The sequence below is a fragment of the Sesamum indicum genome, unplaced genomic scaffold (genome assembly GCF_000512975.1).
Source record: "Sesamum indicum cultivar Zhongzhi No. 13 unplaced genomic scaffold, S_indicum_v1.0 scaffold00273, whole genome shotgun sequence".
Lineage (NCBI taxonomy): Eukaryota > Viridiplantae > Streptophyta > Magnoliopsida > Lamiales > Pedaliaceae > Sesamum > Sesamum indicum.
The window spans coordinates 4,037-25,870 of NW_011628167.1; the positions used below are offsets into that span (position 1 = coordinate 4,037).

Genomic DNA, 21,834 nt, shown 5'->3' on the forward strand with positions numbered 1-21,834 from the left:
GTCGGATCTCTTTAATTGTGTTCAAGTAAAATCAATTACACCTTCGATAAAACTAGGAGTTTGTTCCTATAAACAAGTGATTTGTATTCTCAAAACGAATAATTCATATGGCATTTTTCACCAAATATTTCAAAATTGCATAATTTCAATGCATTATTCATCAAGAGTTTTGAAATTGCTCATTGCATATGACTAAAAATTTTCCCATTTTGGAGGAAAATAGGGTACACTTTCCCCAGAGGGACATTTAATCTTTTATCTTGTCCTACCTTTTATGCAAACTAATGCTGCCTATTTGATTATACAATCGCACGTGCACTATATGAAAAGTTCAATACGCAGTCAATCTGCTTTCATGGTAGTGCTTAAATATTTTTTCGTTCTACAACTTCTAGCAAAAATTCAAGTCAGCAAAATACAGAAAATTGTACTATTGAGACGTCCCTCTTAATTGCCTATAAAGTGTCCACAGCCTCGTAAATGATCGAGTATCCAACTCATCTGCAATATGAAAATAGTAAAATTAGATCCATAACCCCCTGCCAAAGTAAACTGCAAGTGGCAGCAATTCAAAGGTTTCACAAGTTTACCTCCAATATTCTGGAATCAGTCAATCACCCGACACATAAGTTTTTTCTTCATAATACTTCTTTTCACTTTGAGCCTTTTTGTCATTTCGTTTCTGTCAAACAGCAAAGCAGAGAGAGGTTCAGTCCAGTTTTATCTTAAACAAACTCAATGGAGATATGTGTGAAGACTACACAATTCCCTAAAGCTCTTTCAACTCTTAAAACAGTGAGTAAAACCTGGTAGGCCTCATGGTTTGAGACAATCCTCCTGATTATCGTGCTAGTTGTAATGTCCAGAGGACTTTCCAGCAGCTTAAAAATACCCATGCTGATGGGTACAGCATATGGATTCCGCTTCTCCTACAGATTCAGCAAATGACTGTTAGGTGACTCATGGATACCGTTCCCATAAAAATTAAATCTAAAACAAGTATACCTTCTGAAAATCATTATCCTCAGCCACGGTGCCATGCACAACCAAAGAGATATTGAACGTTGTTATCTGCAGTAGCAAAGTTTCAAATGACACAGAAATCTAAAGAAGTGAGATTAACTGATCATCCATCAGCTGAAAATTACTAAACTTAGCCCCCCCCCCCCCCCCCCCCCCAAAAAAAAAAAAATAAATATAAAAAGTTCATAATGTCCATCTATACTGAACTGTTTGAAAAGGCATTTTGATTAAGAAAAACTGTTGCAACTTATTAAAGCATTTCTTAGCAGAAGAATCCATGACATGAAAACCATGCATCAAAAAACTCAATCTTGTACAAAGCAAGAGGCAACATACTGACATAAATCAACAGCATATGTGTTAGATCAAGCATGACCTTATTGCTATTTGCATCACTTCCATCCGCATATATCATCATTCATACTTCAAAAGAATCAACATAAGATGCTGCATGCATGCAGATGGATACGCTCATAGCCTCATACTGAATTAGTACAATGCAAAGGATGCAACTGAAGTTAAATGCCATCATACAACTTGGTACACCCAATAGTTGATGCTTATGATCTTCAGGCCACCTGTGGGCATGTCCTTGGTGTTCACACACTACATTCTTTGGATGTAGTCTGTTCTTCCTGAAGCATGTGCAATAACTCAAAGAAGCAGATAGGCCAACAATGTTTAAATGTGTGATTTTCCCATTTCACCCAAGTCCAACATTAGAATGCCTTTTGGGACTTCACTTACATCAGAACATATGAACTCAAGACAAGAAAAGGAAAACCCAACAACAACAAGGTAGACATTTCGCAGCAACTTTGCTCTCACTATTCAGTTAGGTTCTAACAAGAGGATAATTAGTAGTGCCAAGTTATAAAAGCAAATGCAGACTATTTACTCATTCTGAAGTGATATTACTTACAATAAACCCACGCTGTAAACTATTTAAATATGTCACATGTCATACATTTAGCAACCATAAGTGGTTTCTTTAGTGAACTCTCTTTCGTCTCTCATAAACGTTAAAATCATCATGCAGCATAGGAGAGCAAGATACTTTCATGGAAAAGTAACTAGCAAAATCTTGAGAATTCACACTCACCATATCCTTCGACACCTCCCATGGGGCACCTATTATGACCTCATCTGCATATCGGCAAGCCAAAACACTTAAGCTCCTTTCGTGGAGATTCATAATAGGACGGTGTGCTCCTCTATTTGCACTGCAAAAGAGACATCATATTCCAAATATTTAATATTTTCTTCAAGTTGCAGTAAAAGGAGTGTTAACATTTCAAAAGAAACTATCAACATCACACAATAGGATAAGGAATAATCATTACTTTTAATTACTTTGTGCACAATGTATCAACTGTATATCAAAACCAATACAGTCATGGGAGCAGTAAAGCAAGTGTCAGCAATTACAGATGAGAAGTCAAATCTGAACTCACAAAGCAATGTTCTCAGACTGTTCATCAAATCGGAAAATTAAGTAGGTTACAAGTCACTGATTTTCAACCATTGAGTCAATTGTAATCAAACCAGTGATGTTCTTTGACATTAATAGTTCAATAGCATATATAATATAATAAAATAAATTTAAAAACAAACTAATTAGATCAAATACAAGAAATAATATTACACATTTTTAAATTTAAAATCAGATACACTAAATCATCATAAATAATCTAATAGAATTAGCAAAACTGAACTGAGAAGTGAAATTAGGATTTTATTTTTAGAAATAACATAAAATAGTTAAACTTAATAGAATAATCATAATTTAATAGAAATGATGGGCTGGGGTTCAAAACCTTGTCGGAAAGTTTAACACTCAACTTTGATGCTGAGTGAGTTGCAGGAGAACAGATTGACAAGCTGCACGATCCCCCCCAAACCCCCCACAAAAAATAGGGACAAGGTTATGTTCAAAGAAGCAATTTGGCCAAGATAACATGTGTAACTGCTAAAACCATGCATTCCACTTACAGAATGAATGCAGTACATTACATAAAGCCCACTTTTGGACATAAATGGGATGATGGTACTGTCAGGAATAACAAAATAGCTTGGTGTGGTGTTGATGGGTAATTCATCAGCTTAGTGAATGTGATGAAACAGATAAGTGAATATCATGAGGGACAGTAGGTCATTTGGGAGAAATTAACTGTATCAATCTTAAATCCATAATAACCTATTCTAAAGATTCGTTCACCTCAGATGTGGTGTTGATCGATTAGAGACAGCAAACGGAATATAGCCAGGATGACAGAACAGTCAGAAATAATAGAATAGCTTGGTCAGGTTTTGATGCATAAATCATCAGTTTGGAGAGAATGATAAAACAGACAAGAGAATGTCATGAGGGTGGAAGGTCATCAGGGTGAAATGTTACTTAACCGTATCAATGTGAAATCTACAATAACCTAACTTAAAAGATTGATCCACCCCAGGGATGCTGTTGATCAGGAATATACCAGAGTCACTTTTAATGCATAGATCGTCATCAATTCAGAGGAACTGATCAGAGGCAAAAAGGTGGAACTTGTGCCAAAGGAAGGTAATGAGAGAATGACGAAAATGGCAAGCATACCTGACAGTTTGATCAGTGTGGATACCAACAAGAAGAAAATCACCTAGTCCTCGGGCAAGCCTGAGAATCTGCATATACCAAAAAAATGAGATTGGGAGATAGAGTAGACAAACAGAAATAGGGGGGGCACAGTAGCACTTCTATCATTGCTAATATTAATGAAATGTCATGCTAGAGATTACGACGAACCGAAAAGAATGATTAAGGAAATGGATATAACCAACAGTACATGAAACAAACAACCATAAGCTGCAAACATTAAAATCTGAAAATGAGGCCAACTGATTTACAGTCAAAATCATTTCAATTAATTAAAACAGTATAGACTCCTCACTCACCTCAACATGACCAGCATGGAAAAGATCAAATGCACCATCTATATAAATTATGCGAGCATCTGGTCCAGGCCCCTAAAAGAGGAGAAAAATCATATATGAAACTATAATATGAATATATAATTATTGACGACATTGAAGTAAATGACAAATTAGAGTACAGGAGGTTCCACAACAACACACACACAAAAAAAAAATGAAAAAGAAAAATAAAAGAAATCCGAAATAAAAAAGTTAGAGCATGGTTTCGATCAGATTTGAACAAGTTCAGAAATAGATCTTTCCTCTCCAATTAGATATGCCCAATTGGTGCCTATTCTTTCCTTAATTGGTTGGAGCTTAGACTTCTATTGTCCAAGACTTCTTGACAAAATATTTCCCAAGTAACATATATAAGAATGTTGATAACTTATGCCAGTAAATAGACCATTTAAGCTAAAATGTCCAGCCAACCAGGTTTCTGAGCTCACGTCAAATCAGTGAGAGACCAACCGTGAATTAATAGTTCGGATATCACATATGTTTAGATGGCTTAGTTCATGCAATAATGACAAAAGGCATTAATTGCTCATGCATACAATATTTCCTTGGTCCCGCTTCAGCAAAATGTGCCAGGTCAGAAAATAAGCAATCATAATAAAACATTAGCTGCTTAGATGCTAAGAGAAGGTAGAGATGCAAATGCATAATGTGAAAGCATATGTGTGTATCAAAAGATCATAGACAAACAACAGAGAATTCACCCATCTGCCCATATTCAACACGCACACAGACAAAAATTCAAACATACATGCACAAGGAGGACGGCAAAAGAGATAAACTGAATGAAAATATCTCAAATCAACGTAATCAGTAAGTCCAAATTGGACACCGCCAGAGTGCATTAAATTTCAAAAACATAGCCTAGAGGATGCTCAAGAGCAACATATACACCTTGCCATTGGAGAATTGGACAATCCTACGAGATGTAGGCAGAAAATGAGATATTCGTGTTCCACTACCAGAGCCACCATCTTCAGATTTGTGGCTGTGACCATGGCTGAATTGTCGTTGCAAAGATGAGTGGTTATGGCTATCCCCGGTTGACCTCTCTCTCACACAAAGAAGCATACGCCCTATGAGACAGAATCAACAAGCCAATATCTTAATTTCCAGACAACAAGAAAGCAACAGCAGGTTTCAATCCTATACCGGTAAGAACTTCAGTTTTAATAAGTGACCAGCTAAATTGATAAACATATAATTGTAGTTCTGAACTCATGTGCTGATGGTTGATTCTTGGTGGCAAGGCGCCAAGGCGGGACATTTATCATCAATACATTCTCTTGAAAAATCATGACATGTAATGTGTATCCAAATCCAAAAACAAATGCGACAAAGGTGAGGAGGAATTTTCCATATCAAGCAGTTAAATAAACAAGAAGTTGCAAGTACAAACCAACAATATCAGTGCTAGATACCCCTTCAGTACGTTTAATCTGCTTATAACGGCCAACTTTCTTAGCAAGGGCATATGCGTCAGTCCCATCTGGAAGAATGCAGGGATCATCCCCATGAATAATGTAATCAATGTTGTACTCATCAAATAATTTTCTCATGAAATCTTCCGTGATAGCATAGGGTGCATCAGGAATGACTTCGTCCACCCATTTAACAGCACTAACCATGATCATCCTGCGACAGAAATAACAGCACAAAGCTCATACTGTAGTTGTTCGGGAAATGGTTTTTGCAGAATACCCAGTGAATTGACAAAGCAACTAATACTCAATAAAGTTAATATGTTAAAAAAATTAACATCTAAAGAAAGGTAACCTTTTATGAATGTATATGAATAACACATAGATGAATCAGAATAACAATCAATTGATAATATTATAATAATAACAAACAAAAATAATAACGAACGATAACTATGTGGCAGGAAGGATGGATACACCTTCCTCTTCTTGAGGCTTATCTGTAAAGCCTATTTAATCAAGTCAATGTGTATAAAGTTCAACCAACCGTGCTGCAGAGTTAAGAATTAGACTTGCATAGGTGGCCACCTCAAAAACCAACAACATTATGATTGGCCGTGCTACCTTCTTTTGAGTTGCGCCAATGTTGGGGAAAAATAAAGATAAAAACAAAACTAGAGAGTAAATTCAGTGTCAAACGGATTTTTTCTTTAGAATCCAAAATCGTCAAAAATCAGGCTTGTGTTTGAACCAGCAAACACTGGCATCTAGAGTATGAACATATAAAGTCAGGTTAAGTGCTTGGCTGATGCAGGATACCAAGCCAACCAAAGCACATGGCAGTCATGTATTTAATAACCACGAGGTTAAACCAATCAAGCAATGTGAAATTTTGTGACATATAGCGCTGTGGAAACAGGAATAAGATCAATCATCTAAATTTACGTCCACCGCATACTAAAAGGGAAAATGGAAAGAGAAGAGCTCGGACCTCTCGTTAAGAGGAGTAACTGGAGGGCCTTTGTTGACAGTGATTTCGGCATCACTAACAACGCCTACGACCAATTGGTCGCCTAGAGCTCGAGCCTGGCGCAGGGCGTTACAGTGGCCGTAATGCATCATGTCGAAACACCCATCCATGTAAACCCTTATCGGCCTTTTCTTCTTCTTATTCTTCGGCAAAGCAAAACGGAAACCCAGCAATGACACCCCTATTAGCAGCCCCCCGATTACCCATGACACCATGATCCGTGAGCTGTGTTGGGCGTTCTCCCCTTCCGCACCCATCTTCTTTTCTCCTCCGCGCATCCAAATGCTCCAACTAATTAACAACATTAACCATAATACCTTTAGAATTAAGATACCCGCTACTTATGATGGATTCTTGTAGGTGGTAAAGAAAATTATTCTCGTAATTCTACAACTGGCCTTCCCATCTCGGCCCAGGCTCTGTTTGTGGGTTGGGTCTTATGGGATGGACAAGTTCAAATCCTGGTTTGGCCCAAGAGCGACATCAGTGTTGGTTGAGGAGCGGTACAGCTTCACTAGCAGATGTTATTCCAAATCCCGATTCCATTTCCATTAATAATAAAATAAATGTATTATTGTATTATAGTATTATACTGGTGAGTTTAAAATAATGATCAACCACCTAATCCGTAGAATACATAATATATATGAAACTTATTATTAGAAAGACCATGGATTGTGTTTTTCTATGAATTTTGAGAAAAATTATTAGAAAAATAAAACATAAGATTGCATCGTTTTAAAAATACAAAAAATACTTTCTTATAGTATGTTTGAACTTCAAATTTAACGAGGAGATGAGAGGAAAACTAAAATAACTGAAACCAAAAGAAAAGTAATGTCATATTATTTTCGTTTATAATGATATTTTTTGTTTCGATCTATGTGGAGACACTTACCTTTATTCATATGTATTGAATGCTAATGCTATTGTCAATTATTTCATATTGATTGTAAATGTAAAACTTGAGTACTTTATATGTTTTAAGTCCTTTATTTCTAATGAGACGTATTTCTAAAATAAAATTATAAAATTTATACAAAACTAGAGTTTGAACTGAATGCTAGTAATATTTTCAAGTGTCTTGCATATGTGACAAATCATATGTTTTAGTACTTTATAAACATTAATACTTTTTCATAACAAGATGTCTGATAAAAATTACCTTAATTATCAATTTTAATTATTTTTTTTTAATTTTATTAATTAAATATTATAAATTCAAATTTACACATATATTAAATACGTTATGATATTATGGGTGATGCTTCTAATCTAGCAATTGAGTGACAGGCGCGCCCAAGTAGCCCATACAGAGCGGTACGAATAGGGGTGCACGTCCGATCGAGTATCCAAAATTTTGGGTAGCTACCCGTCCCAAAATTTACGGATACTCGATTTTCTTAATATATATGTACTTTTATAATAAAGATGCAAAAAAATGTGCCTCCTTTTGATAAACAGAAGTTGTTTAGCTTCTCACACAAAGATAGAGGTTGTTTTGACAGCCTTCTTATCTATTTATGGAGGAAAAAGAATATTTTATATTTTATATTTGTTAAAAATTAATTTTAAATTTATAAATTTATGAATATTTAATATACTATTTTAATGTTTTAGTAACCCTAGCATTTTAGGGTTTTATAGAAATATAAATTGTGGGAATAAGAGGAAAATACAAGAAAGTTTGAAAGTGTTATGAAATTTAAGAAATTCAAAAGGTTGTGAATGTTCATCTTCATGTCCATAAATTCTCAACTCCTTGATTTATCTCCCCTTATCAAATATGGGATTTTCGGTTGTAATTTTGGAGCCTATAAATAAGCTATTTTATTTTGAATGATGATATGGTGAAATAATATAAGAATACTCTCTTCTTCTCCCTCACTTCTAATTCTCATATTGTTGTAATATTATACAAGTTTCATAACAATATTATATAAGTTTTATAATAGAATGATAGATTTTTATTGGGAACAAAAAGAATAAAATCTGGCAAAAGGATAAGAAAAATAAGTAGCAAATACTCGATCAGGTTAGTTCGGACAACAGGGTACTACCCGAAACCCTACCGGAATTTTAAAAATCAGGTAACTATTATTCGATACTCAATTTTTTTTTAAAAAAAATATTCAAAGAAAACTCTAACTTGATCGAGTCGGATCAATAGTCCAAAATACTCGATCCAAGTGTCCACCCTTAAAGAAAAATAACCTGGAAGAACCTTGACCCAGGTATGAAAAAAGGTCCAACAATACAACTCGATCCACCTAGAGTCCAAGTTAACATGAAGCCACGTGGTTGCATCATGGAAATCCACATAGGACAAACAATTGTTGCCACCTTAGAGAATAGATAGGGATTCATCCCCAATCAAGGCGCAATTAACTGATTGAAAAAGAAAGGAATCCTATTTGGAGCCTTGTATCTTCACCCCAACTAAATCTTTAAAACATGGGATTCAATCTTATCAGCATTAACAATAAAAAAATAATTATAATTAATATTGTTAAGTGCGTTCAAACTCAAAGTTACTTAAAAATATTTTTAAATATAGATTATCAAATACCTTATGATTTGGGGATAATTTCGTAAAGATCGTATTAAAACTTACACCCCAACTCATTTTCATAGTGGTTAGCTCCCGACCTGCACCATCCGTGTTAGATGATCATAACGAATGGTTGTTAGTCGATGTGACTGCTTGTACATGAATTATTGCCTTTGTATATATATATATATATATAAACTGATTGACTATACTTATTGAGTAGGCAGCCCATTCCTTGCCACGTACTTTTCAGCAGATAGATCACATTGACTAGCCACATTGGACTTTCAGTTGTGCCGTCGTCTTTATTAGGTGGGTCAGCTGTGACATCTGAAATCGGAGTTTTTAGTTGTTGGATTGTTAAATATTTTGGTCTTTTATTGGGATTTGTATTTTAAATTGTGGTATGATTTTTCTTGAGGTTATGTACATGAGGACATCTAGTGAGGGTAAATATAAATTTTTGGTGGTATCTATTATCTTTTGTGGTATATATATATATATATATATTATACTGATAAATTAGAATTTATTTTACGGGTTGAAAGATAATTACTTATAGAATGAGTTCTGATTAAAGAAAGGATGAAATAGTAATAATTAGATGTAGCGAGTAGGGGGTGCTACACTCGATCTCTTCCTATGTCATTGCCGACCTTCCATTCGCCATCTTTCATGGCGTTCATTTCCTCTTCGTCAATATACTTTTGAGCCAGATTCATAAGTTGTTCCACGTCAGACGGGGGATCTCTTGCTAAAGCTGATGCGAATGCACCTTTCCTCAAGCCATGTATTAGGATGCTGACCATCATGTCGATTCTTAAATCCTGTACTTCAAGTGTCTCGTTGTTGAATCTTCCCGTGAAGCTCTTCAACGTCTCGTTGTTTTGTTGCTTTATAGTGAACAAATGCGTTGCCTATCGTTTCAGTTTCCTCTTACTGGCGAAATAAAAGGTAAATTTCTACAGCAATTGCTCATGAGATTCGATGCTTTCGGGTGGTAAATTAGTGAACCATTATTGGGCTTTACCTGTCAAAGTTGTGACAAACAGTTTAGCGTTAATTGGGCCCGACTGCCCATAAAGGTTCATTACCATGTCGAATGCGGCCAAATGCTCCAGCGGGTCTCGTGCTCCGTCGTACTTTGGCAAGTCTGGCATCCTGAAATTTGGGCTAACGATCTCCGTTAGTATCTGGTTGCAGAAAGGCGAATTTCTATGCTGAGATACTATCTCTCCTCATTTTTTAAGCTCGTCTATTTGTTTTCCCAATTTGGCGATCTGTTTCGGCACACTATCGACCTCTACGCGCGAGATAGCGGGTCCCCTTCCTTGGCTCTTATCTCGACTACTCGAACCCACTTCTGATGGCGGGCGTTTACTCCGGTCTAAGTCTTTCCTACTGGTTCCAAATATTTTTTCTTGCTCTCTCTTTCCAAACAATTTCCTTTTGGTTACTCCTCTTTCAATAGGCGTCGTTATTCTACGTTCGTATGCCACAATCGCGTTTCTTCCGGCCTCCTCCATCATTTGTTGTAGTTCCATTTTTGTCAATTGAATGATCGGCTCAGTAGTCTCGATTGTTGTTTCCAAACCAAGGATATTCCTCCCTAGATCTCCTTCCATATTCTCAGGATATTTCAAAAATTCCTTCCCACAGACGATGCCAACTGATCCGTCCAAGAAAAGTTGTCACAAACTCACCCGACGACTATAATCAATTCCTTGAACAGACCTATAATCCTGAGAACATAGAAGCGATTAGGCTAGTCGAGTTGGTTCCCGACGAAGACACTCCGACGCTCAAGGTAGAGTCTTAATATTAGGAAAAAATGGGTAGATAGAATGATTTTCTTAGTATATGCGGACATTACCTTCTAATGAATATATCCCGTCATATTTATAGATTGTCCCACAATATATTTGGTAAATGCTGATAAGCAGCAATTGTGCTCAGATCATGCTCCCCAATCGCGTTGATGCTGCATCATTTTTGCTACAGGAGTACTTAGTGGGATTCTTGCCTTTTTAGAGATTTTCTATGCAGGCAGTCCACTTTGCCCTTGCTCAAGGGCAAATTAGTCCTTAGATAAATCACCCTCATCGGTACAATTGAAGAAATTTTTAAGTAACACAATACAATTCCATACCCCAAATACAATTTTTAAATATGGTCCCAATAATAAGAACACACAATAAATTATAAGACAATGGAATTGACATTTTTGATTGATTTCATTAACGTAATTGGTAATTATAAATGAAAGGTTAGTTACGACATGAAATGCTTTCACTTTTCATAAACAAATTAGAACGTATCCTGCAAATAGCAACACCCCAATGTTGTTGCAATATATCACCTTCCTATTCCACATTCATAGGGAATATATTCACCTTCCTGTTGAAAAGTGATTTTGACCTCCAATTGACGAAACTCATCTTTAGTATAGTATACTTCTTTATCCAAATTTCTTCATCCATGAACTCAAAAGCAAGAAGAAATAGGAGGGGAGGTTTAGCTTGAAGCGAAAACACCAAACAAGAAAAGAGTAGTAAAGGGAAGGGGGGGAAAAAAGGATAAAAACAAAATACAAAAAAAGCGCGAGCACCTCCGCGGAACAAAAGAATGATGCCGTCAAAGCCACCCCACCTTTCAATTGCTCCTTGGTCTACGAAGAAAAAGTTGGGAAGTGAGGAGTAATAAAAAGCTTTTGAGTTGCCTATTGAAGGACTTGGGGGTTGATTCATCCATCGCCAAAGAAACTCAGGAAATGGTATCGACGGAAGGGTTGGTGCCCATAACGAGGGCATTTCTGGCTTCTTACTACGATAAGTATCCATTTCCTCCTCTATCCATTGACGTTTCCCGTCTCTCCGATCGGATTTATGTCATGGCTACCGATCTTCTTAAGGACTCTCCCCCTACCCAAGGTTTTCTTTTCTCTTATTCATTTTCTACACTAATTTTGCGTATCAGCTCGTAATTTTTTTGTTGTTTCTCTTCAATCCCCTCTTTTTGCCTAAGTTAAATTTAACTTTCTTGATCCTCGAGGTAAGCCTGGATCTCTTGTTAATGATTTTCTGCCGACTGCCCCTTTCGAACTTTAATACTAAAACAAAAAGTAAAAATAACCAATCCCCTTTCGGTCCGAAGGCCCAAACAGACCGTACAACAGAGGCCGGATTAATGTCGTCACGTTTGGCGATTAAGTGAAAAGCCACTGTGTAAATCAAGTCTACAACTTTGAATTTTCTACGAAGGACACAGGCATTTTTCAGTTCGATGCATATTAGAGTTTTTCTCTTTAATTATTGCTGATCTTGGATTTTTTTAATTTTCCCCTGGGAAATCACCATCAATGTAAAAAAAAAGGATTTTCTCTACTTATTTTTCACTTTAATCTTGTTTCAGGAGAAAGGTTATTGGTAGAAGAAGCTGAGCGCCAACCTCCTCATAAAGTTGATGAAAACATGTGGAAGAACCGAGAACAAATAGAAGAGATCCTTTTCATGTTGGAAGTGCCTAATTGGCCCAGAGCGGTGAGATACAAAATTCATTACCAGCACTTTTAAGTAATTGACCATTTCTGTTTAGAAGTATGATGCTGGGTTCAACATGGTTTGCCTAAAAGAATAAGCACTCATGTTGGCCCTAATTCTGCATATGACAGCTTCAGCAACAATCAACTGCTGAAGATGCTGAACTTGCTTCTGTTCTTGAACGGCTTCGAGAGAAGTTTAATTCTACACTGAAGACTTTGGCGTATTTCCAGGCCAGAAATTCTGAATTTGTATTCAACACAGGTTAGGCATGCTTGGAGCATCAACAATATATTATAGATTTCCATGAAGCAAGTTCGATGAGTTACTTTAAGAATCGCAATCAATTGTTGTATATGAAGGGGATATTTCATTGCACGAAGATATATTGCATAATCACAAATAGTCCTTCTGGAAGAACCTGTCAGACGTGTATAAATTTGATTGATGAGCATTCGCCTCAAGCAAATTCTAATTGTGGTCAAAGTATTTCTGAAAGCCTTCGGAAACGCTATTTTTGGGCGATGCCTGTTTCTTCATTACTCTCAGAGAAGTGGAGATCATTATTGACTACCATTTACTCGGTTCTCGTGGCATTTACATGCTACAAGTTGTTGCATACAAATGGAAATTTCAGATGTAGTACTAGAAGTAGGAGCATGTTCTGCTTAACTAGGGGAGTTTGTGAAGTAATACTCATATACGGGGTAGACTGGAGCAGATTGTCTTCTGCAGATTCTTTGTTTTAAACTTATCTATCTTTTGTGTTTCTAGTGAAGAGATTTGGAGAAGTGCCATGGCTGTCAGTGAAAGTTATTTTGTGTATATATTGCAGTTATGACCTATATGCCTCAAGATTTTCGGGGTTCAATAATCAGGCAACAAAGAGAGCGCTCGGAGAGGAACAAGCAGGCTGAAGTTGATGCTTTAATTAGCTCTGGTGGAAGCATACGTGACAAATATGCTCTGCTCTGGAAACAACAGATGGAACGGTAGAATTTCATGAATGTCTTTGTGGCTCTATAAACAAAATTACTGACTTAATTGTTCATTTTTATGCAGAAGGAGGCAGTTAGCAGAGCTTGGTTCTGCAACTGGTGTCTATAAGACTCTGATGAAGTACTTAGTTGGAGTGCCAGAGGTATGTATTGATTGACTTGCAACGGGCTGTTCGCCTTTATGCGTTTTCTCTATAGTTTCTTGGTTGTATGTGGTCCTTCCCTCCCCTCTCATATGGATACTTGAATATGATATTGTCAACTCAGTGCTTGTTTGGCTTTCCTATTGTGTCACTATCTCCACACATCAGTTGGGCATTCATCCTATATTCACAAAAAAGTTGATAGTTTTTCCTTTCCTTTAATTACTTTATCTGACAATAAGATAAGCGTTGCAGGTTTTGATGGATTTTATTCGGCAAATAAATGATGATCAAGGGTATGCACTTACATCTAATAGAATCTTGTAGAAAGAAATTCTAATATCACCGAGCCAATTGTTTGGAAGTTCAGTAAAACAAATAGTGTTACATGCCTTCTCTATTCTGAACTCAAGTTTATCACCAGGCCCATGGAGGAGCAGCGACAACGATATGGACCGCCTCTATATTGCCTGACAAGAATGGTGCATAATATTCGATTATTTCTCTCCCTGCTGTGGGCACGTCTCGGAACAACAAAATTGTGAGGCTTATTAAGATTCTTGTGCTCTCAGTTCTTCAGCTGATGATAAGTTGGAAATCGATAATGCTACATTCTAACCTTTCCTCTGATCTGCTGCATTGTTTGGCCCAATTTTTACTGTGGCACTTGTAAAATTCTCAGGCAGAAAAACCAATTATCTATTTTGGAAGAAGCAGCTAATGTCTACACTTCTGAGTTTGAAAGATTTATCACATTTATTCGGTATTGCATCTCACTCTTGGTTTTGCTTACACCACAATTTTAGATCTTCCATCTGGCACTTTCTAGGTTTCCTTCCCACTCAGAATTGGGAGGAAGAATTTAATTAGTTATGTTTTAGTGTATGTAGGTTCAATATGACCTGCTTAATGATACTGCATTCTTTGCTTTTCTTTCATTTATTTTTTGTCTTTGCTCCGAGGCCTCACTTGGGTATAATATGACTTGGGAGCAAGTGCCGGGTACTTGCGTCCCCGGATCTTATATTCTAGGGGCTGTAGTTGCATTTGTTCGACTGCTATACTTGTCCAAGCTCTCCCCTGCATTCTGTTTGTGGAGTCCCTTTTATCTTCTCTATTTTAAATTTTGGCATAATGGGAGAGATAGTGCCATTTTATGTATCTTTTGCTTGGTCATAGGGATTCGTTTCAACAGTTGAGTTAAACTTTTACATCTCATTCAGCTTTACAAATTGGCAATTGTTGAGATGCAAGTGTGTAGTTTAATTGAAGTTTTCATGATTACCTTGTTTTCTTGATGTTCCGAAGGCTCTGAAAATGGAAATGGTTAATTTACAAGGGAATAGCTCCCTTCTCGATGATACTCTAGGTGATTTGAGTCACTTAGATGAGAAATATATGTTTTATTGTCTATCAAACATGATTTCTTAAACTAGATAGATTAAATGGGTTGGAGGTGAATAATTGACATAAGACTCAAGGAAATGAAAACAGAGCAAGTTCTTGGAAGAATACAAGGAGCAATGAGAAGAACCAACATAGAGAGCAAAGTAATACTCTGCCGAATATTTATAGCACATGCCATATGTGGCATGAAGTTTCTTCTTCTTAAATATTACTTTTATTTGTAATTTTGTATTTATTTGAGTCTGAAGCTCCCCCCTTTTTCTAACCCAAGCATGCACCCACTCATACACGCGCCCAATAGGTCAACCAATCACCTCAAGGATGAAATATTGGGTCCTCAACCATTTGGGTGTCCTCTTGGGGAGACTCTCCCTTGTTAGCTCGCAGTTCACCTGTATTTGTGGAATTAAAATGATAACTTTTCTCTTTTTCAGAAGTATCTGGGAATTTGGCAGTACAAGAGGGGTTTATATATGTGGGATTCTTTCACATTTGACTTTTGTTAATTTGTGATACGTTGATATGAATATTGGTTTTACAGGGAGGTTTTCACAAATTCCCCTTTTTTTATTACTGCAGAGGATGCTGGTACCTTAGCTGCCAGGTCTGCACGGAATTGATTTATTTTATTTTGTTTTTTAATTTTTTAATGTGAGCAGGACAGTGACTATATATGTATGTGTGGTGGAAGTTACTTTTCTTTTCTTGTGTTTGGTCCACTAACATGCCAAAATTGCAGGAAAGATGATGATTACAAGGAAATAAATATTCCAGCAGGGGAAACTCATGAGGTTTGTTTTCTAGCACAGATCAAATATGTCTCATACTGAGTCACCGGCCAAATGCATCCAATATTCCATCAGTACATACTACTATATCAATATTTTTAGCTTTACGATTAATATTTTCTCTTGCTCCCTATAGTTTAATTTTCGAAACTTAATACCCGATCCTGCTCTATTTACCATATTTGATACTCTAAACTACCCAGCACAAACTGAAGTATAGTCTCATGCATAAATTAGTGCTTCAGCTGTCTATTTTATGCCTGAAATGGTATTCAAGGTATCCTTCAATTAATGGAGTGATTATATTTTCTTGTCTCTCTGAGTGGATTTTATTGTCCTTTTAGGTGTCTTTAACAGTGGAATCAATAAATTCATACATTGCTTGGGATTTCTCGCTGGTACAGGGCAAAATGAGTCTGGTATTCATTTTAGAACTTTTGCTAATTCTTTCTGATGCCATCAGTACTGTCAAGACAGATAATAGAGTGTTTCTTCTCCTTTATGAAACCGTATATTCATCTATACTTGATTGTTGGCTCTAATCAACACACTGTCCTGCAACTACATCAGTTTATACGGACCGACAGGCTAAAAGCCAAAACATATTGCAGAAGAAGATGATTGCTATGATTTTATTTAATTCTGCACAAGGGTAAATAGTACAAAAGGGATTAACAAAGACACAATATAAACCAAGAAATTTGGGTGGTGCATGCTTTGATTTTCTTCATTGTTCTATAAATTTAAGTACTAGTTTCTTTACGTGAATGGTTGAATCATACCCTATTTTGCATGTTGACTGGGCCATGTTGACTGCAAGTCTGATGCGTAGTTTCCCTTGTACTATGCAATTTCGTAAATCCTTCAAGATACTTGACACTGTTGCTGCAAGTACTATTGGTGCTTAAAAGTAAAGGGTTTAAAAGGGAAGTCAAATTTATGAGTAGCTTAACAGGTCAACAAGTGTTGCTTGCCCTAGTTCTGCTCCGCAAGGATGTGCCAGCATCATTTAGTTTTGGGGCTAATGTGTATGTGTGACAGGTGTTATTGTAGCATCTATATATTCCACATGGATATAAAATTAAAATTTGTAAGATAAAATTATAAACTTAACTATTAGCAAAATTGGGAGTTAGGAAATAAAGATGTAGAATAAGAAAATACTATAGAAAAAATGAATTACTCTACTTTTTTGTTAAACATTTAAATGTTTAGAAATGAAAGTTAAAGTCTTATATACATATATTTTAAATTTTCAAAACAATGCTCCCTATCCAGGTGCACTTTGATCTTGATGTCAAATTGGTGTATATCCTCTGCTAGAATATTTATAATGACAAATATACTCTTGCCCTAGACTGCACGTAAATTCATGTAATCTTTCTTGATATATTTGTAGATTAAATAAACTTTGTTTGTGTCATTATAATTATATAAAATTCCGGAACTGATTTATCACATTTTACAGACTTTTCACCTTTTTTTAATTCGGGTACCAAAAGGCTTTTGCTCATTAGATGAGACAGATTGAGGCCTTGTTTCAGTTATGCTAGAGCATCCATAATATTGTTCTTTCTAATTGAATAACTTTCCAGCAGGACATTGGATTCAGTGTGGAATGCACAGATCTTTCCGGGAAAAAAACTGTAAGTAACTGGAGTTGTTGGTGAATCCCCTTTCTTTATTCTGATTCATTCTTTCCTCTCTCTGCACCATCTATCTTTGATTTTGACTTCTGGTTTATCTTTGGTCCTTTTTGTTGCTCAACTCCAGCTGATCCTGCCTTACCGGCGTTATGAATCTGACCAAGTGAGTACTGCTTTTCCTTTATACTCTGTAGTCCTGTTACGTGGAATTTTCAAATATTTAAGTTCAATGTCAGGGTAACTTCTGCACATGCGTATCTGGAAGTTACAAGCTTATCTGGGACAATTCGTATTCGTCATTTTTCAAGAAGGTTGGTAAATAAAACTTTTGTCAAATCAAATTCTCCAAGTTCCACCTAAGTCATGGTTAGTATTAGTTGCTTAATACAGTTTACTGATTGTTAGATTGTTGTGTGTGCGTTTCTGTGCTTGCTTGCTTGGAATGCAATTGTGTTGTTAGATGGGCACCAAGGTGCTACTTCTCTTTAATAGTCAGAGTTCTAATTTCCTTGGGAATATTTGGAGGGGACCTTTTGCTTATGTCAATAATAGTTCTTGCGGCGAAGTTGAAGTTGAAATGTGGTGCTTTGGCTTTTATATATTTAAAATTTAAGCTGCAACATTGCTAACAGGTATAGCTTTTAGTATATCCACTCAAGCTTGGTCCTACAATTGATTCTAGAGCTAAGGTGACAAGTTCGAACCCAATGAAATAATTGTTGATTAGCGAATTGTTAACTTGTGTAGTACCATGATCCTCATGGTAATAATGGGGTCAAATTCGTAGAACTGCCTGCAAAAAACCCTCTCCGTTGACAAAATAGTCTAAAAACAATGAAGTAGAAAATATCTTTTTCCAAAATTATCCAATGCTTACCATGATATCATGAAAATAAAAATTATGAACTAAAAAATGGAATGAGTCATTTTTGTATACTGGTCATTCAATTAAGAAAGGAAAATTGTTCCATTTTCCATACAAGATATTTCATGGTTTTAGTCTTGTTAATGTGGCTTGCCCTTTGAATTTTTTATTATAGGAGGTAACTTGTATTTAGTTTTCGAAATTATTTTTCAAATCGATAGTTGATAAATATATTTTATTGAAACATGGAATTGAACAATCAGACAGAAACTCCTTGCCTCCATAGTTATTAATGGCATGCGATGGTGCGTGGCGCAGCGCCATTTTATAAAAATGGCTTTAAGTTGCTTATGGCGATGCCATAGAGGGCTGGGGCTTAAAAAAATTGGCAAAGGCCAATTTTTCTCAAACTCTGGGCTTCACCAGTGTAAATAAAAGCCCAGCCTTTATTTCAGCTGATTTATTAGAAAATAAATCAAAAAAATCAAATTATCTTGCAAAACAAATGAAATTAGAAATGTAGGATTTGTTCAATCATCTTGCATGTTTTGAACTCTTTTGGTTTTTCTAAAACTTATTATTTTGCAAGTTTCTTTTATTATATGATGATTAAAAATTATTTCTAGTGTTTATATTTACTTATTTGTGCATTATTAATGTGAATATATATTGATGTATGAAATATATAATTTATTTCTGTATATGTATGCCATATTATAAAAATGAGCGCGGGGCGCATGCGCCATGGCTCCAAGGGACCCTTGCGCTATGGCACGCCATGCACTATTAACAACTATGCTTGCCTCAATATCAAATCTACATAAAAATCTCATTTTCACCCCATCTTAAGCTTGAATTCTGGCAAAAAAATATTTCGTTGAGATTTCTCTTTCCCCCGCTAACGAGTTTTGATGTTTGGAAACCATATGAATAAACTTTTTTGATCTAAGAGCAAAAATTTTTAATAAAATTTTATACCACCAACAAAGTGAGTTGTTCCAGTTTTTTTATGTACTGGTACTAAAGTAGTGATGGGGCTTTTTAATTAAATTTTCCCTTTCATAAAATGAAGGAATGCTTATTTCAAATCTCCTTTGAGCACCTTTTTCTGGTGAATTTATGGCTTCACTCCCCTTGTGCACGGGAAAGAGCCCGTCTGACCATTTGTCACTTCCTGTCATATTTAAGGAACTTGTATCATTCTTCCTTATGTGAGCATTAACCACTATATGGGAGAACATCACTTCCCCTGACCTAGAAGTCTTTGATATGTACCATTTATCTTCTCTAAGATGGTAAGATGACACAGTTCTCCTTTTAATTCATTTCTTCCCAAATCTCCTTTGTCTTCCAAGTCCAGTGGTCTCTGGATTTTATTCGTAAATCGTCCCGTTTGTCCAATTCCTGGATTTTATGTGTAAATTATAAATTTGTCTCTTCAGTAGTAACCATTGGTTTTTGCTCCATTTCTTGATATTGGTCTTGGAATTTCATATTTTTCATCAGTTTTTCCCTAGATCTTCATTAAGACTATAATCACTTCACCAACGATGTTGTCAACTTACCCAATATTTACCAGCTATAGTTTATGATGCAACCTTGTATCTATGACATTCAAACAACCTTCAAACTTCACTTAGGAAAACATGTTCCAGAAAGTTGGAACTTCTGCAACCAATTACTTTAACAATATTAATAATACTCCTGCTAAAAGAAAAGGATAATGATACCTGTGAATGCAAAAGCTTCTGAATATCAACTGTGAGTTCTGTACCCTTGTCTCTGTACCTGGAGGGGATGATTGACTGCAGCTAGAACTTTGTCATCCTGATTGCTCGGTTTGGAACAGGTCATGCGATACAAGGTGGACTGTATTCCTCCTGTTGCGGAGTCCGCGACGCATGCTGCTGATTAATAGTTGTGGTTGCTCAGTTGTTTCTGTAAAAACCTTTATGCACAAAGTTGTGCCTGCGTTTGTTTCATTTGTCTCTGGTATTAGAAGTTTGGTGAATCAGGTTCCTTGATTTTCAGTTCTACAGAAAAGGTGTAAGTGACCTACAAAAAAGTTGTAATTTCTACCAGTACTTGCGCCCCTTTTCTTTAATCTTTTGTTTGTGTTGTATCATATATTAATTAAACTGCCTTTCGGTTGTTTCCGGGCTAAACGTTGTATGTATTAAATGGCTCTGGATTGACACTGTACATTGAGGCCATGTTTACCACCTAGGATCGGATAAGAATAGTATAGATTAAATCAGGATTAAAATAGGGAGAGTTAGGATATGATCAATTGATCGTATATTTACTACAATCGGACAAATTAGCTGTTTACTAGCACACATTCGAATATAAAATATGAAATTACATTTGTACCCATGGATAAGACAAAAATCTATGTCAAATATAATCTCAATTTCTCTACTCTACCTTTAAATTAATAATTAAAAATTATATACAAATAAATACTTATTATAACATATAACTAAATAATTAAATATTTATAATGTTTTTATTACTATGTTTTATATTTTTCAATAATTTGCTTTGGACTTAGAAATTTTCCATTAATCACAAACATTTCAGCAATTTATTTATTTCTCTTACCAATTTTTCATTAGTTAAAAATAATTTTTAAACTTTTCAAAGAATTTTGAGGAAGTGGATTTTTCCTTTTTTTGAAAATTAATATTCAGAAAAAAATCCAAAAAATTGTATCTGCTTCCGGCACACAATCACCGACTAAACATGGTCGGAGCCACATGAGAAAATTAAAAGAAATACATTTATAGTTGTTTGCAAGAACAACATCCAATTTTGAAGTTGTTTGCCAAACCTCAGTGGAGATCGTTATAATTTACCCTAATATATATATTATATATATACATGCATGTATAGCCCAAACCTCCCTCGCTCCACTGCCAGTGCTGCCGATGCCCATCCCCCTCCCTCACAGACTGCCCCCCTCCCATCCCCTTTTTCGTCGCCCCTTCCCCCACCTTCCTATCCCCCTATCCACTGGTGGATGTTGTGAACTATGGAGCAATCGCGATTGGTGGCGAGCAGTGAAAGAGAAGAGAGTGCTAGTGTGGGGGAAATTTTTGAGAGAATGAGGAAACCTAATTTCTCCCCCCCCCCCCCCCCCGCCCTCTTCTGTTAAATTTGACGATAGACTTAATAAAAGAATGAAAAGTGCCAAAAAAAATTAAACCTTCAGGACTAAAATTGCAATCATAAAATATTTAAGGGCCAAAATCATATAAGTCGCTATGTTTGAGGACCAGAAAGCATTTATCCCTCATAATACTAATTGCACCCTCTATAAACAGTTGATACAATGGGGAAAAATGGGGTTATGTTGGACATTAGCCATTTAAATTTAAAGGAACAAGTGGAAAAAGGAATTAATCCAGCAGTCTGTGTACCCAGCTCGTTTGTACTCCGAAGTTTATTGCT

The 21,834-nt window shown here is 36.0% G+C and overlaps 2 protein-coding genes across 4 annotated transcripts; one reads left to right on the top strand and one right to left on the bottom strand.

Moving 5' to 3' along the window:
• Nucleotides 1–323: 323 nt before the first annotated feature.
• Nucleotides 324–6,784, bottom strand: LOC105180010 (ethanolamine-phosphate cytidylyltransferase). The gene is made up of 10 exons (XM_011103674.2): nucleotides 6,406–6,784; nucleotides 5,393–5,628; nucleotides 4,888–5,069; nucleotides 3,958–4,029; nucleotides 3,620–3,687; nucleotides 2,126–2,246; nucleotides 1,006–1,071; nucleotides 807–929; nucleotides 591–682; nucleotides 324–501 (listed from the first exon to the last, which is right to left on the bottom strand). The coding sequence occupies exons 1-9, from the start codon at nucleotides 6,747–6,749 to the stop codon at nucleotides 611–613; spliced, it is 1,284 nt and encodes a 427-aa protein (XP_011101976.1). The 5' UTR covers nucleotides 6,750–6,784; the 3' UTR covers nucleotides 324–501; nucleotides 591–610.
• A 4,675-nt stretch (nucleotides 6,785–11,459) lies between these two features.
• LOC105180011 lies at nucleotides 11,460–20,583 on the top strand. 3 transcript variants are annotated; one of them, XM_011103675.2, is made up of 15 exons: nucleotides 11,461–11,925; nucleotides 12,407–12,534; nucleotides 12,666–12,798; nucleotides 13,370–13,526; nucleotides 13,597–13,675; nucleotides 13,931–13,971; nucleotides 14,100–14,216; nucleotides 14,358–14,438; nucleotides 15,624–15,686; nucleotides 15,822–15,873; nucleotides 16,215–16,289; nucleotides 17,466–17,516; nucleotides 17,644–17,679; nucleotides 17,753–17,827; nucleotides 20,231–20,583. In XM_011103675.2, exons 1-15 carry the CDS (start codon nucleotides 11,766–11,768, stop codon nucleotides 20,294–20,296), a joined length of 1,314 nt encoding a protein of 437 aa, XP_011101977.1. In that variant the 5' UTR covers nucleotides 11,461–11,765; the 3' UTR covers nucleotides 20,297–20,583. The 3 variants fall into 3 exon arrangements, with proteins under 3 accessions (XP_011101979.1, XP_011101977.1, XP_011101978.1); XM_011103676.2 differs by having other exon boundaries at nucleotides 11,468–11,925; nucleotides 17,469–17,516; XM_011103677.2 differs by lacking the exon at nucleotides 16,215–16,289 and having other exon boundaries at nucleotides 11,460–11,925; nucleotides 17,469–17,516.
• The last annotated feature ends 1,251 nt before the right edge of the window (nucleotides 20,584–21,834 follow it).

What these genes read in the sequence shown, in the direction of transcription:
- LOC105180010 (XM_011103674.2), bottom strand. Translation starts at nt 6,749, where the DNA reads ATGTTGTTAATTAGTTGGAGCATTTGGATGCGCGGAGGAGAAAAGAAG. An exon ending in ATCTAGCACTGATATTGTTG is followed by an intron (nt 5,070 to 5,392) that starts GTTTGTACTTGC and finishes TCTGTCTCATAG; the next exon opens with GGCGTATGCTTCTTTGTGTG. An exon ending in TCCATGCTGGTCATGTTGAG is followed by an intron (nt 3,688 to 3,957) that starts GTGAGTGAGGAG and finishes TGGTATATGCAG; the next exon opens with ATTCTCAGGCTTGCCCGAGG.
- LOC105180011 (XM_011103675.2), top strand. Translation starts at nt 11,766, where the DNA reads ATGGTATCGACGGAAGGGTTGGTGCCCATAACGAGGGCATTTCTGGCT. An exon ending in GGACTCTCCCCCTACCCAAG is followed by an intron (nt 11,926 to 12,406) that starts GTTTTCTTTTCT and finishes ATCTTGTTTCAG; the next exon opens with GAGAAAGGTTATTGGTAGAA. An exon ending in ACTTAGTTGGAGTGCCAGAG is followed by an intron (nt 13,676 to 13,930) that starts GTATGTATTGAT and finishes TAAGCGTTGCAG; the next exon opens with GTTTTGATGGATTTTATTCG.